The following is a 14,683-nucleotide window of genomic DNA, read 5'->3' as shown; positions in this document are numbered from 1 at the left end:
GCGGAGTAGGAATAAGAAGGTGGACAAACTAGCATTAGCTGTACGCGGATCAGAGAGACCCGGATGAGCCTTAGGTCCTTATTGTGACCGGAGTGCGAGCAACTGTAACACTGTAACATCTCCCCCTGTACAGAAGGGGGTGGCTGCGTCAGTGTGTGGGTTTTGCCTCCTCCGGCACCCTGACCTTGACAGTTTTTCTCCACTCAGCTCGAAACCAAGATGAAATCAGCCTCAGATGCCAGTTTCTCTGCCTAAGGAAGGAAGGAAGGAAGGAAGGGAGAAGGAAAGGAAAAAAAGGAAGGAACGGAGAAAGAATCAGGGCGTCCTGAACCCCCAGGGATATGCCTGTCTCCCGTCTCCACCCAGGGGTGCTTGCTGGGCCCCCAGCCCAACCTCAGCCCAGCCCCAGGACCCACCTTTTCTCCCAGCTTCAGTCTGGACTCCAACCCTGGTTTCCGTCCTTACCCCAGCTCTGGCTCCAGCCTGAGCCTCCCAAGTGTTCCCTCATGTCAGCCCTAACCCCGGGGCCCCAGCTCTGGCCCCCGCCCCTGTCCAAGGTACTAGCCCAAGTCCAGCTTCCAACCCCGGCCCCCGCCCCGGCCCCGGCCCCGGCCCCGGCGCCCACCCTGGGTCCCAACCCCACGTGGGTCCCGGGCTGGCCCTCGCTCCCCAGCCCTGTCCCCGGCCCCGTGCCAGGATGCTGGTGCCCACTTGTTGCGGCCCTGCAGCCGGTGCAGCTCGTGACCCTGCAGTAGCAGCTGTTTCTCCAGCTTGTTGGTGGACAGCGAAGTCTCCAGGAGCTGGATCTCCATGCGCGACGTCTGGTTCAGGACCTGTCCCGGCAAACAGGAAGGGGTAGGGGGCTGCGCGAGCCCTGCGGGAACGCGCCTCGGCCGCCGTCCACCTGCCCGGGGGCTCTGCCATTCCAGAAACTCGCTGACTTATTTCTATCCTCGCTGCAGTTAGTTTCTACGGTCGCTCACTCGCTCACTCACAGGCCCTGAGTTTATGATCTGCCTTCTGAGTTTGCTCTTCCCCATCACTGCGCATGACAGTTCCGTTCTTCTGGCTGCTCAGGCCCCAGGAGGAGTCGCCCTTGAGCACCCCCTCCCCACCCCAATCTAATCTATCACCAAGTCCTGTCAGATCCACCTTCCAGATGGCCATCATGGCCTTCAGTGCCCCGCGCTGTCGTCTGCCCCCAGTGCCTCTCTCTGCACCCTTGCCCACCCCTCTCGCCCTGGTCGTTCCAGCCACACTGACCACCCTGATGTTCCTGGAGCTTGCCGGCCCAGTCCCACCACTGGGCCTACTCTGAGTAAGCCTGGCTCCCATCCTACCTTCTCCGCAGTGCCTTCCTGGCTTCACCGTCTAAACTCGCAAGCCATCCCTGCACCCTAGTGCGCCCTCCCTCTCCCCTGCCCAGGCTGTTTTCTCCTGGACACGGTCACCCCCTGACACGTGCAAGTTATTCTTCCTGTTCATTTCCCTGGTGGTCATTGGAAAGGGAGGTCCACAAGGGTCGGGATGCATGCCTGTTTCATTTACTGCTATAACCCGGAACCGGGCATCTCCAACAGTGCCTGCACATAGTAGGGATTCAACGGACACATGCCTATTTGTCATTCGATCTTTTTATCCATTCACTTACTCACCCTCCCGTTCGTTTATGTGTTTGCTCCCTCCCTCCCCTTCCGTTGCTCTTGAGGTTGAGTGAATTGTTTATTAGCCATCTCTCCCCGGGAGCCCTCTGAGCCCCCTGAGGGCTCATTCCAGTGCCCAGCGCAGACCTGGAGTGTCCCTGGAGTCACAGAGGCAGAAGCACCACACCCGGTGTCTGCCCCCAGGGCTCGTGGCCTGGTGCTCATGTAATCGGGTCATCAGGGAAGGGGCCCAGGGTGCTACAGGCCCAGAGGAGGTCCAGACCTGAGCCAGGGATAGAGGCTGAGGCAAGATGACCTGGGCTGTGAGCCGGCCCGGCTGGCCACAGCCTCCCCCCTCCCCCTCCCCCCCACGCCACCTGCTCGCCCTCCATACCTGAGCCTCCACATCAGTCAGCTTGCGGGTCTGGGCCGTGGTCTGGTTCAAGAGGCTGGTGCCTAGCTCCAGCATGGTGGCCGTCTGGTTCTGGACCATGTGCTGTTGGACCTGTGCCAGCTCTGACCTCAAGTTCATCTGGATGTACCTTTCTAGCTGTGGGGAGACCGTGGGCCGGGGTCATGGGTAAGGGCTGGAGGAAGGCTCCTGTCCTTTCCTGCATCTCCATGAAGGGCAAAAAGCAACCAGGGAAGGCCTCTCTGCCAGGCCGGGCCACCCTAACCTCTCACCTGGACCATCCCAGTAGCTTCCTCCCTGGCCTCTCTGCCTCCACCCTGGTCCCATGCACAAGCCATCCTCTACTCAGCAGCCAGAGGCATCTTGTTAAACCTAAGTCAAATCGAAATCCTCCTCTGCTAGAAAGAAACCCTCTCAGAATTCCTATCTTAGAGGAAAAGCCAAAGTCCTCCCTATGACTTCAGCTTCCTCCATGATCCAGCCTTCTGTTCCCGCTCTGATTTCGTCTCCCAGTCCTCTCCCTCACCCTGCTCCAGATCACTGGCCTCTGTGACACCCCTCCAACACAGCAAGCATACCTCTGCTTCAGGGCCTTTGCACATGCTGTTCCCTCTGCCTGGAAACTCCCTCCATCTCATCCCCATCTGCATGCCTCACTCCCTCGTGTCATTTCAGGTCTCTTCCTACCACTTACGACTCCCTGACTTTGTATTACATATTTATCTGTCAGTTGTCTGCTTTACCCTTGGAATGTCAATTCCATGAAGCTGGAGACTTGGTCTTCCTCAACCATTATCTCTGTGTCTAGCACAATGCTTAGCGCACAGTAGGCGCTCAATAAATATGAGTTCAATGAATTGATAGAAAAAGGGGAGCTACAAGGGTCAGAGAATAGCCCCCAATGTCATGCCCATTACCCAGCCATCAGGGAGTGGGGATGTATCCTTCCCTGCAGGAGAGTCTGCAGGTCTATCCATCAAGCTGGACTTTTCTATTTTCTGCTCCCCTCCATCTGCCAAATGGGCTGAACCGGACAGTCTCCAAGGGTTCTCTCAGCTAGGATGTTCTGGGATCCCACGGGCTAATCTCTTTCCCAAGAGCAGTTGAAGCTGGTCTGGCATGAGACCAGGATCGAGTTGCAAAGGTGTACAGCGTGTTCTCAGGGCTCGGTGCCCGCAGGCAGAGAGCTGGCGCCCCTCCTCTATTCTCTCTCCATTCTGCACACATCCTGGCCTCTGGCCATCATCCCTACCCCCTGGCCCTGGCTCCGTCCCTTGCCCTCTCACTTAGTCTTCCAGGAGGTCTGGCAGGGCAGCTCCCAGGATCCCTGGGAAGACAGGCATTCCCCAGGGAGGGGTGGTGACCTTGGCTGGAGTGGGGGCAGGCAGGCTCTGGCTGCTTCCTCCTCGGTCTCTTCTCCCCTCTTGCATCTTAACAGTCTGCCCCTTTCCCTGCCCCCAGCCCCCTGCCGCCCCCTCTCCTGCTGTCCCCCCTTCCCAATCCCCCCCTCCCCACTGTGATCATTTGGAGTGTGTGCCCTTGTAGTGCAACATCAGATCCTGGAGGGGGCGCATGTGGGTGGTGCTGGTATTGACTACAGCAGGGCTTCTCAAAGTGTGGCCCTTGGAGCTTGTTAAAAATGCAAATTTCTAGGTCCCACCCCAGACCTACCGAGGCAGACACTCTGGGGTGGCGCCCAGCCGCCCAGGTGAATCTGCTGCTCAAGTGTGAGAACTGGGGTGGCAGTCACAAAAGGGACTGAGGACCAGGGAGACATGGGAGCCTCTCAAGTCTTCGTCATATTGGCCCGTTCCTTCCTTCCCTGCATCATCAGCACCCCACCCCCACCCCGCCCCGCCCCACTGTTCCCTGTAACACACAAGCGTGATCCAACCGCTTCCATCTAAAAACAAATTCTTGACCCCACAGTCCCTCCAACTGCGTCTCCAATTTCTCCGGTCCCCTCAACAGCAAAACTTCTTCAACAAGCTCCTCCGTTTCCTTGCCTCCATGACCACCCTCGCCTCTAAAAACATTAACAATGTTATTATGGTGTGCATACAAGAAAGCTTAAGGAATAATATAAGGCAGTCTGTGTATTTGCCATGTTCAAGAAAAACAAATATAACCCAGACTGTAGAATTCGGTGCTCTCTGCCCTCCCTCCCCCTTCCCTCCTTAACCCGCCTGGTCATCGTCTCCTGGATGGAGGGACCCTTCCATGGCCTCTGACTCTCCCCCTCAGCAGCAGTTAGCCCAGATGGCCACACCCGCGTCCTGGAAACACTTTCCAGATGCTCCTTTCTCCTAGCTGTCCTCCTATCCGTGGTCACCCCCGCCCTGCCCCCTCCTTTACCAGGCTTCTACATGTTGGGGGCTCTCAGCCCAGTTCTGGGCCTTAGTCTCTCTGCATGTTCTCTCCCTAGGTCAGGGGTCCTTAGTGGGGACCACAGGGTCTGCAAAGAGAATTCAGGGGGGCCCACGAACTTTGCTAACCTGTAAGTAAAATTTGGCATTTCCTTCGATGACGAACGTGGGCCACAAACCATAGCACTCTTAGCTCATCCCGCCCCTCCATTAACCCCTAGAAATCACCAGTATTTCCATACCACAGTGCAGGCGGTACAGTATCTTATTCTGTTTCTGCTCATCGGGACCTCAGAATGACGGACATCCTCGGACCCACCACTGGACAAAGCTACAACCGTAGCACAGATCTAATATTATTTTGACCGCAATGGCAAGATCGTTGGGCGTTCGGACACTTTTATTTTATGCATTTAAAAGTATCGCTCTGGGGGCGCCTGGGTGGCTCAGTCGGTTGAGCGTCCGACTTCAGCGCAGGTCATGATCTCACGGTCTGTGAGTTCGAGCCCCGCGTCGGGCTCTGTGCTGATGGCCCAGAGCCTGGAGCCTGCTTCGGAGTCTGTGTCTCCCTCTCTCTCTGCCCCTCCCCTGCTCATGCTCTGTCTCTGTCTCTCTCAAAACTAAATAAACATTAAAAAAAAAAATTAAAAAAAAAATAATAAAATAAATAAATAAATAAAGTATCGCTCTGAAAAGGGATCCGTTAGCTTCACCCAAGACCAGATGTCAAAGCAGACGGGGCCCCAGGAGCCTCAGTGCCTGCTGCAGGTGCTCTGGCTGGGCCCGGGACAGTGATGTGCCGACGACACTGGCTCCGTCTCCCCCCCAGACTTCTCCCCTCCGTGTGCCACCAGCTCACCGTCCCCACGCGGGCTTCTAACGAGCATCTCAAGCAAAAACACCCGCCATGGAACCCTCGGTCCCTCAGCCCCCACTGCCCTGTCTCGGCATCCCCCACCACTCCCCTCTGCAAGCGACCCCCCCCGCCCCCGCCCCCCTTCGCCATCTTTCCCATCTTGGCAGTTGGCCTCAAACCCAGACCTCCTCCTCCTCGCTTCTTTTTCTCGTCTGCTGCAGTCAGTCCCCTAGTGGGTTCTGGCTACCGCGATCCCAATGCGAGTTTGGAATCTGCTCGCTTCCCCACCGGTCAGCTTCCCCGCCTTGCCTCTATTGCCTGGGATTGCTGATACATGGCTGCTGGGGCACCCCAGAGTGCGTAGACGAGGCCGAGCTATCCTGAGGCTGCTCTCACACTCACTCTCCCACGAGTCACAGACCTCGGGGACCCTGGTTTCAAACGCAGACGACCAGACCCTGAGCTTCAGCTCCAGGCAGATAAAGAGCCAGTTCAGACTTTCTCGGGAGTCTCCCCTCAAGCCTCTCATTTGCAGACGGACAAACTGAGGCCCGGAAGACTGGCCCAAGGTCACTACCTGGTGGTCTAGGTTCCCTGACTCCTGGCCCAGGGCCTTCTTCGGGCCTGCAGAGCTGAGCTGGGGACCCACAGTAGCTTGGGGTCATCTCAAGTGACAGGAGTTCCCTAAGTACCCGCACTGGTCCCACACTTGTCCTGTGGCTGCGAGTGGCTGGGTGGGGCAAAGGCCACCCACAGCTGGGGCCCATCACCCAATTTACCACATCCGCCCACCAGCATGGGTCCTAGGATGGGTAATGTGGGCCAGATGGGCCCATTATGGCCACGCTGGACTCTGGTGAGTAATGTTGGCATGTGTGGTGGGGGCTGGGTCTGGTCTAGGGCCCAGGCACAGGCTGGAAGGATGGGGGAGGGGTCCCAATGAAGGAGCCCCCCCACGTCCCCCCATAGGATTGGACCTGCCCCTTCCTTGTCACCCTCATGCTGCAGATTCTCAGGGTTGAGATGGGGGGGCAGGGGCCTGACCTGCCACCACCTCTTCAGCCTGCAAAGGGGCTGATCTCTGGCCTTTGGGGGGGTATCAACCCTCTCCCTTTGGCCCCGGGTTTGAGTTTTGGCTCTATGACACTCCAACTGTGGGTCTTTTTTTTTTATTTTTTATTTTTATTTTTTTTAATTTTTTTTTTTCTTCAACGTTTATTTATTTTTGGGACAGAGAGAGACAGAGCATGAACGGGGGAGGAGCAGAGAGAGAGGGAGACACAGAATCGGAAACAGGCTCCAGGCTCTGAGCCATCAGCCCAGAGCCTGATGCGGGGCTCGAACTCACGGACCGCGAGATCGTGACCTGGCTGAAGTCGGACGCTTAACCGACTGCGCCACCCAGGCGCCCCCAACTGTGGGTCTTTAGTACTCGAGGGCTACGTGCCTCTGAGCCTCACTTTATTGATCTGTGACACGAGGACAGGAAACCTGGCTCCTTGTTGGGGAGAGGGCGGCTGAAAAGGGACTCGAGGGAAAGGAAAGGAGTTTAGACGGGCAGGGGGCCGGTTGAGGAAGGAGGGTATTCTGGACAGACCACAGATGAGCATCGAAACGGATGAACAGTCTTCGTGGCCCAGGAGGTCCCCTCAAGCCCGCTTTTCTCCCACATCGTTTACATAAAAAAAGACTGCAGCTGGGGAATGAATAAGCAACCATGGTCCGTCCATCCAGTGGACTCTACTCAACAAAGAAAAGAAAGGAGTTAGTGATCCACACAATAATAAGACTCAAAGAGAGTCTGCAGGATTCCATTTATGTGACCTTCTGGAAAAGCCAGACTCCATGGTGTTGCCAAGGACTGGGTCTGTGGTGGGAATGGACAGTGAAGGGTCACAGGGGAACTTTCTGGGGGTGTTGGCAACGTTCTGTGTCATGACTGAGCGTGTATGTTTGTCAGTGCTCACAGAAACGCCCCGGGTGGCTCAGTCCATTGAGCGCCTGACTCTCGGTTTCAGCCCCGGTCGTGATCTCAGGGTTCACGAGATCGAGCCCGGCACCGGGCTCTGGGCTGGCGGTGTGGAGCCTGCTTGGGATTCTCCCTCTCCCTCTCCCCGCCCCTCCCCTGCTCAATCTCCCTCTTGCTCCTGCTCCTCTCTCTCTCAAAATAAATAAATAACAAGCGTAAATAAACGTTAAAAAAAAAAAACCAACAAACCCTGTAGGTTAGAAGTAAAAAACACACACAGTAAAAAACAAACCCTCCAAAACCAGATTCTATAAAATAGCCCGTATAAAAGTATGTATTATAATGACAAGTATATTTTCTCACGCTAATCCCTCACCCTCGGAGTGTCATTTGTGTATCCACTCAGGGTTTTCTTTCTTTTTTTTTTTTTTAAGTTTATTTTTATTTATTTTGAGACAGAGAGACAGAGGGGCAGAGAGAGAGGCAGAGAGAAGAGAGAGCATTCCAAGCAGGCTCTGGGCTGTCACTCTAGAGCTCAGCGTGGGGCTTGATCTCATGACCTGTGAGAGCATGACCTGAGCTGAAATCCAGAGTTGGACGCTTCACTGACTGAGCCACCCAGGCGCGCCCCACCCCCACCCCACTCAGGAATTTCTTGAGCACCTATTATGCGCTAGGCGCTGTACTAGGGACTGGGAAATCGAGAGTGAACAGAATTGGCAAGTTTTCTGATTCCAGGGCAGTTCCACGAACTCATTAGTTAAATTCCAATAGTGATGAGTGCCACGCAGGGAAATGAGACACCGTAGTGAGTGGGGTCGGGGGCAAGTGTGGCCAGAGTGGCAGGGAGACCCTCACCGGAGGGAGCTGCCTGAGCTGATATATATTGAGCAATATATTGAGAAGATCAATACCGGTGATAGGCCCTGCCTGTCTCTTCCTTGGAAAATGGCGCGTATGGTTCATATTTGGAAAGAGCGTTTTGTCAACTACGGATAGAAACCAACGAGGGAAGAGTAGTTAGTGTATTGTATCAGACGAGCCTGGGTTCGCATCAAAACTCTTAGCTTAGGGGCTGTGTGACCTTGGGCGGATACCTCTACCTGTCTGGGCCTGTTCTCTAGAATGGGGGTGATCATGGCTCCTATCTCTGGGTCGCAGGGAAGGTTCCTGGCGCTATCTGTCCGTAAAGCGCCTGAGATGCTGTTATTTAATGTATTAACGCAGGAACACTATGCGATTGCATCGCATATCCGTTTTTTAAAAAACTCGGAATCTAGGGGCGCCTGGGTGGCTCAGTCGGTGAAACGTCTGTCTTCGGCTCGGGTCATGATCTTGTGGTCCGTGAGTTCGAGCCCCATGTCCGGGTCTGTGCTCAAGGCGTTAGCCTCCTTTGCAAATCCGTGCATTTAATTCCTTGTTTGAAATAATCTTTCTTCTGAGAGAGGCTCCAGAGCTTTGACGGATGCCGGAGAGACAGAGGGTGCAGGCCTCTGAAAATCCCTCCTCACTGGTGCCCCCTCGGTGGACCATCCGCTCCAAGAGGGCGGGGGCCTCGCCTGCCTTTTCTTCTGGAGGCTGGAAGGGTGTCTGGCGATTCTCAGGTGCTCCACGGATATTCGTTTCGTTGAACGAACGGACGGATTCGAACACCTCCCCTCCTGGAAGAATTAGCTTTGAGATACATGACACCAGATGGTTCTATGCTGCAGCCGCTGGGAAACAGAGCAACAGGTGAGGAAAGAAACGCGCTTACAAAAAATGAAGTCCAGCCCAAGCTGCCGAATGGGCTTGTTGCTTGCAGCCTTTGTGCCTCCGTTTCCCCCATCTACAGGTGGGGGTGACGGTGCCACTCTGTGGGGTTGAGGTGAGAAGGGGTGGAGGTGGAGGTGCTTGGAGTGTGTCCGGTCAAGGATGCTGGGGGAGGCGGGGAGGCCAGTAGGGCAGAGCCCACGGTCATGACCCCTGTTGGCTGGAGCCACACTGGAGAGGGTGGCTGGGGTCCCCACCACATTTGTGGGACCCTCTGGGAGTCAAGGGCATCTCTTCACGGCATCTAGCTCTGGATCACTGCAGGTGGGACCTCATCAAGAGGGTGCGGGCCTGGCCCCCCGGGTGGGAAGAACGAACACCGAACACCGGAGGAGAAAGAGACTTGGCAGGAATCTCTCCAGAGGCTGGCAAGGCTTCTAGCACGAGAACTCGAGGCTCTGGGTTTAAATCCCAACGTCTCCACTAACCGGCTGCAGGACCCAAGTCCGGCATCTTTGCTCCAAGCCTCGATTTCCTTAGCTGTCAGATGGGGCCCCAGGGGGGCCCCAGGGCACATGAACCCACTCTTTTGGGGATTAGTGCAAAGGACACTTAGATAAAGATCCAGAGGGGGGCACCTGGCACGGAGCAGGTGTCCCCTGCATCACCCCTGAAGAGGTTCTGGAAAGTTCATCTGGCTTTAATGGTACCTGTTTTCTGCGGGCCTGGAGAGGGCCTCTGTTTTATACCCAGCTGTGAGGCCTCCTGGAGGTGTGGTCTCTCAGAGTCTCCGTTTCCCCAGCTGTAAGATGGGCACAGTAGTAGGGACTAGATCCACCCTTAGTCAGATTTTGTTACTTAATGCATGAATGCCACAGCAATACACGACTGTATTGCCAACCTGTTTGAAAAAACTTTGGTATCTGCAGCTCAAGGCATTTGCTCCTTGAGGTTGTCGCGGGGTTCAACGGGACTGCAGCTGTTCAGTGAGGCCGTGCCTGGCGCATGCCGGGTGCACAGTAACTTTGGCAATTGTTATTGTTGTTGCTGCTAGGACGGCTGTAAGTTCTGCCACACAACTCCGCCTGCAGCGCAGGCCAGGGCTGGCACGTCTTGGAAAGCCGAGGCTCTGTCCTGGCGTAGAACGTTTGTCCTGGCCTCTGGTCCCTCTGTCCTTTGTTGGTGGGACTTTGCCAGGAGTGAGAGTGGGGGCAGACGTTGCGGGCCCTTCGGGGATGGCGGTTGTCCTGGTAACTCCTTATGGCATCCCATGATGGCCAGGTGTGCTTGGGCGCCTTAGAGATAGCCTCTTAGCGGGGCCCCCCGGGCGGCTCAGTCGGTTAAGCGTCCGACTCTTGGTTTCGGCTTGGGTCACAATCTTGTGGTTCGTGAGTTCGAGCCCTGCACCGGGTTCTGCACTGATGGTGCAGAGCCTGCTTGGGATTCTCTCTCTTCTTCTCTCTCTGTCCCTCCCCCCCCCCCCACTAAATAAATACATAACACTTAAAAAAAAAAAGAAAAAAAGAAATAGCCACTTATCCCCTGCATGGAGGCTCTGCCATTGATCCCATTTTATGGATAAGCAAATGAAGGCTCAGACACAGAGTCGCTTCCCTGAGGTCCCCCATCAAGCTGGCAGATTCCTAGATTCCTACCCAGGTCTGCTGATTTTGGAGACCAGAAGGTCAGATCCAGTGGGCACAGGAGGGTCAGGGCAGGAGCTAAGCAGGTGGAAACCGTGTCCCCGTCACCCCATGCAGGATGGGGTTTTAGCCTTCCAGCCCATGAGCCCAGAGACCGAGCGAGCCCAGGTGAGCCCTCATGTTGGCTTCTGCCTGTTGCCTGAGTTTCTGGGTCCCCTGCCCAGGCTTGTGCCTGAATCAGACTGAAGGAGAACCAGGGGTTTCCACGAGCTGGGGTGGTGTCGAGGTACAGAAAGGCCAAGGATTCCCCCCAAAACAACCCCCATGAAACTGCAACAAGGCAGCAGGGAGCACGGTTTCTGGTCTCTGCTCCCCAGCTCCGAGCTCCGTGGCTTTGGGTAAATGATTTAATCTCTGAGCTAACACCATCCTTCTAATGGCTCAGGCCCGACCCCCTGGAAACCTTCTTCCCTCCCCCTTCACCCCTCCCCCACATCCAATCTGTGGTCTCTACTCTGGGGCCATGTGCAGAATCTGACCACTTTCCCTCCCCCAGCCCCATCACTTCCACCCCTCGAAGCCTCCCTAGCCCCCCTCATCTCTTGTGGGCTTCCCAGCTGCCCCCCACCTCCCCGCCACCCCCCACCCCTGCTGTGCCTTCAGCTTCTGCACATGCTCCCCAGCCCCAGTCCGTGCCCCACACAGCAGCCAGAGAGAACCCAGCACACCTAAGCCCGGTCATAGCACCTTCTGCTCCAGACTCTGCTGTCACTTAGAGCCCAGGCTTTTTGGTAAATTCCTTTCCAGGAGAGAAAAAACAAAGTCTTGGGAAACGGGCAAAACTGCCCCATAGAGCAGGGTCCAAACTGCGCCGCACTGGAGGTGGGGTGGGAATTAGGGCAAAGCCAGCCAGGCTGAAACCAGGCTCCAGGGTGCAGGGCGGGGGAAATCAGAGCCTGGCCTGATGGTGAAGGGGAAAGCAGCCCCTCTCCCCTCCACAGGGACCCAAGCCTGGGCAGGAGGGATATGGGAGCTCAAAAGACCAGCAGGGACCACACAGCCAGCCCTGTTTCCCACAAGGGGAAACTGAGACCCCGATCTGGAAAGCCATTTGTAGGAGGCTGCACACAGGAGCTGGTGGCCCAGTGTGGCCGGCCCCGTGAAAATCTGGAAGAACAGGACTCTGACAGCTTTGCACGCGTGTTTCCATTTAGACGTAAATTTTTGTACTTTAGAATTTTTTGGGAATGGGTGACGCGAGCACATGGTTCGGAAGTCCAAGGAATCAAAGGCTGTGGAGCGCTAACCCAGACCTGCCCCGGTCCCCGTCCCCACGGGCCACTGAAGGATGTGCTGGGTTTACTTCCAGGGACACGACGCGTGTGCCAGCAGTGAATGTGCTCGCCCCCCCCCCTTCTCCCCCCAGCCCTTCTTTGGCTAACACGAGGTCAGCGCCCCATTCCGCACCTTGCTGCTTCTCGCGCAGCGTCAACCTTGGAGGTCACTCCACATTCAGCCCGACAGACCGGCCTCGCTGCTTTAACAGCCACATGGGATTCTGTCTGTGGCCGTCACTCTTTGCCCAGCGGGTCCCCAACAGCTGAGCTCATTTCCAGCTACGGCCATCACACCAGGGCTGCTGGGAATATGCTCGCCCACGTGTCACTTAGCTCTCCCGCAAGGCTGCGTCAGGGATAAACCCCTTGACGCAGAACTGCCTAGTTCAGGGGTGTGTACCCTCGTGATGTGTCTGCGGTTTCCACACTGGTTTGGGAGGAGGGGCCCTGGGGGCTGCAGCAGGGGCCACGGGAGCCAGAGCATTGCCTACCCGAATCCCCCCCACACACACCCACACCCCTGCTCTCAGGACCACCTCGTCGGCCTCTTTCTGACTTTTGGATCTCCCCACGAACGTCACCTCCCCCGGGAAGCATTCCTTGGCCACCCCATCGAGGGTAGACACCAAGCCCCCTGCCCTATTCCTCCCACTGTGACTGCGGGGGGGTGGGGGGGGAGGGGGGTTGTTTTGTTTTGTTTTGTTTTTCCCACAGCCCTTCACCCATCTGAAGCCTCCGTTTTCTCCCCAGGAGAAATGCAGGAATGCAGGGCCGCCATTCAGGAGCAGCTTAGCAAGGTAGCTCTGGGCCACCAAGTTCTCAGCCACGTCCTCCAGGCCTCGAGCCAGCGGCCCCAGGCGCGGGAGAGGTACTCAGGAAAGAGTTGTTGAAACTGGGGTGTCTTCAGGAGAAACGTGCTAGAAATGACCACGACAGGGTCTCAGTGCTCCTTCATCCACTCAACAGACTTGCTCAGATGTAGCCCGGCCCCGGGGAGAGAGCAGGCTTCGCTCCTGCTCGAGCTCAGCGCTTCCGAAGGGGCATGGCCCTGAGGGCCTTACAAATGTAGCCCATTTAGTCCTTGGCTCGCTCATCATCCCCATTTTACAGATGAGGGAAAGAAGCACAGAGAAGCTGAGCCTGTTGCCCACGTCACACAGCTGGTGAGCACGACCGGCTTGGAACTCGGGCCTTCGGGCTCCCAAGACCACACCCTTCACCCTCAGTGGGCGCCTTGAGGCAGCCAGACTCCAAGATGGCCCCACGGATCCCATCTCCTGGTATGCATGTCATGCATAGTCTGTCCCCATAGTCTGTCCCTCGCTGGGCTGAGATCGGCCACCGTGACTGTGGCACATCGTAGAAATGTTGGCGTGTGACTTTCATGGCCACGTCATTACGTTTCGGCTCCTGCTTTGTCCCCTCTTGGCCCTCTTGCTTGACAGGAACTGGCCACCACGTCCTGAGGACCCTCGAGCAGCCCTGCAGAGGGGCCCATCGGGAGAGAAACGGAGCCCGTCACCCCCGCCGCCAGCCAGCACCTGCCTACCAGCCCCGGGAGCGGGTCGCCGAGAGGCTGATCCTTCAGCCCCGGGTGGAGCCTACAGACGACCACAGCCCCGGCTGATATCCGAGAACAACCACGTGAGAAAACCCGAGTCAGAGCTACCTTGCTAAGCTGCTCCTGAATTCTGGACTCTCAGAAACTGAGACAGAATTGTTTGTGGCTATTAGAAGCTGCTAAATGTTCTGGGGTCATTTGTTATGCCACAGCAGATAAGACTTTTGTGGGGGTTACAGAGGCCAGACCCTCTTGCTTCCAGGTCCCGCCCCCCTCCCCCAGACACACCGCATCCCTGCCACACCATCCCCATGCCTCAGTTTCCCCACCTCTCCAACGGGGCTGACTCTGTGGCCTCGAGCCCCATGGCCAAGGGTTGGCCCTTCCTCCTCTGCCTGGTCCCAGCCCCCTTCCCACCCCCTCCGGGCCCACCCAGGCCCTGACCCCGCGGCTCTGAGCTGCTAGGCCCAGCCTTCCTGGCTCTTTGCCCCGCTGTTGCTCTCCTTCTGGGTCAGGGCTCAGAGAGAGCCGAGCGAGTGGGCAGGGAGCCAGGGGTGGAGCGTGTCAGGGACCAGCGGGCTATTGTGGAGGGGTGTGCCGTTCAGCTCTCAGCTCGGCCCACGATTCCCGGCACAGGCCGGGCTTCTCCCAACCTCAGCGGCAGCCCTGAGTCAGGCACTGGTTCGGTCACAGCGTTGCCACTCCCTTTCTGTGCCAGTGATGGGGCTTCTCTGGGCCTCGGGGGCCTCGATGGAAAACGGGGCGCATTGGTTTCTCTTGGCACAGGGGCCAGGGCCATAAAGGAAGCGACTGCTGGAATCTGTGCTTCCCCGGGGGCTGGGATTCTTCCGTCTTGTTCACTGGCGTAGCCCCGGGGCCTAGCGCAGTGCCCGGCACATAGTAGGTGCACCGTTATCTGTGGAACGTTTGTGGCTGTCTTACCCTCTGAGCCTCACCTTGTCTGAGGGTGTGTGTGTGTGTGTGTGTGTGCGTGCACCTGCTCGTAGCTGCCTGCATGCAACCCCAGAACTTAATAACCGTAAGGATGCGTTAATTTTCCACGAGGTTCGTGACACACGGTGCATCCTGTTGCTACAGGGGAGGAGACACAGATGCCTTCAGCTGGGATTCAGGAAGCCCGAGT

The 14,683-nt window shown here is 56.8% G+C and overlaps 1 protein-coding gene across 2 annotated transcripts in view; it reads right to left on the bottom strand.

Annotated features, from left to right (window-relative positions):
* ANGPT4 (angiopoietin 4) overlaps window positions 1-14,683 on the bottom strand; it is a 39,507-nt gene that overhangs the window by 14,945 nt on the left and 9,879 nt on the right. The window contains exons 2-3 of one of the 2 annotated variants that reach the window (XM_086701879.1): window positions 2,038-2,193; window positions 712-833 (exon numbers count right to left, since the gene is read on the bottom strand). In XM_086701879.1, the coding sequence (XP_086558005.1) occupies window positions 712-833; window positions 2,038-2,193 (278 nt within the window). The remainder of the gene's footprint in view (window positions 1-711; window positions 834-2,037; window positions 2,194-14,683) is intronic. The other variant, XM_086701880.1, reaches the window with a different exon arrangement.

This window comes from Puma concolor, chromosome A3, assembly GCF_028749965.1.
Source record: "Puma concolor isolate L17-30 chromosome A3, mPumCon1.1.hap2, whole genome shotgun sequence".
In the NCBI taxonomy this organism is placed as follows: Eukaryota; Metazoa; Chordata; class Mammalia; order Carnivora; family Felidae; genus Puma; species Puma concolor.
Note: the sequence above shows the minus strand (reverse complement) of the source record. Positions and strands in the feature narration are given on the sequence as shown.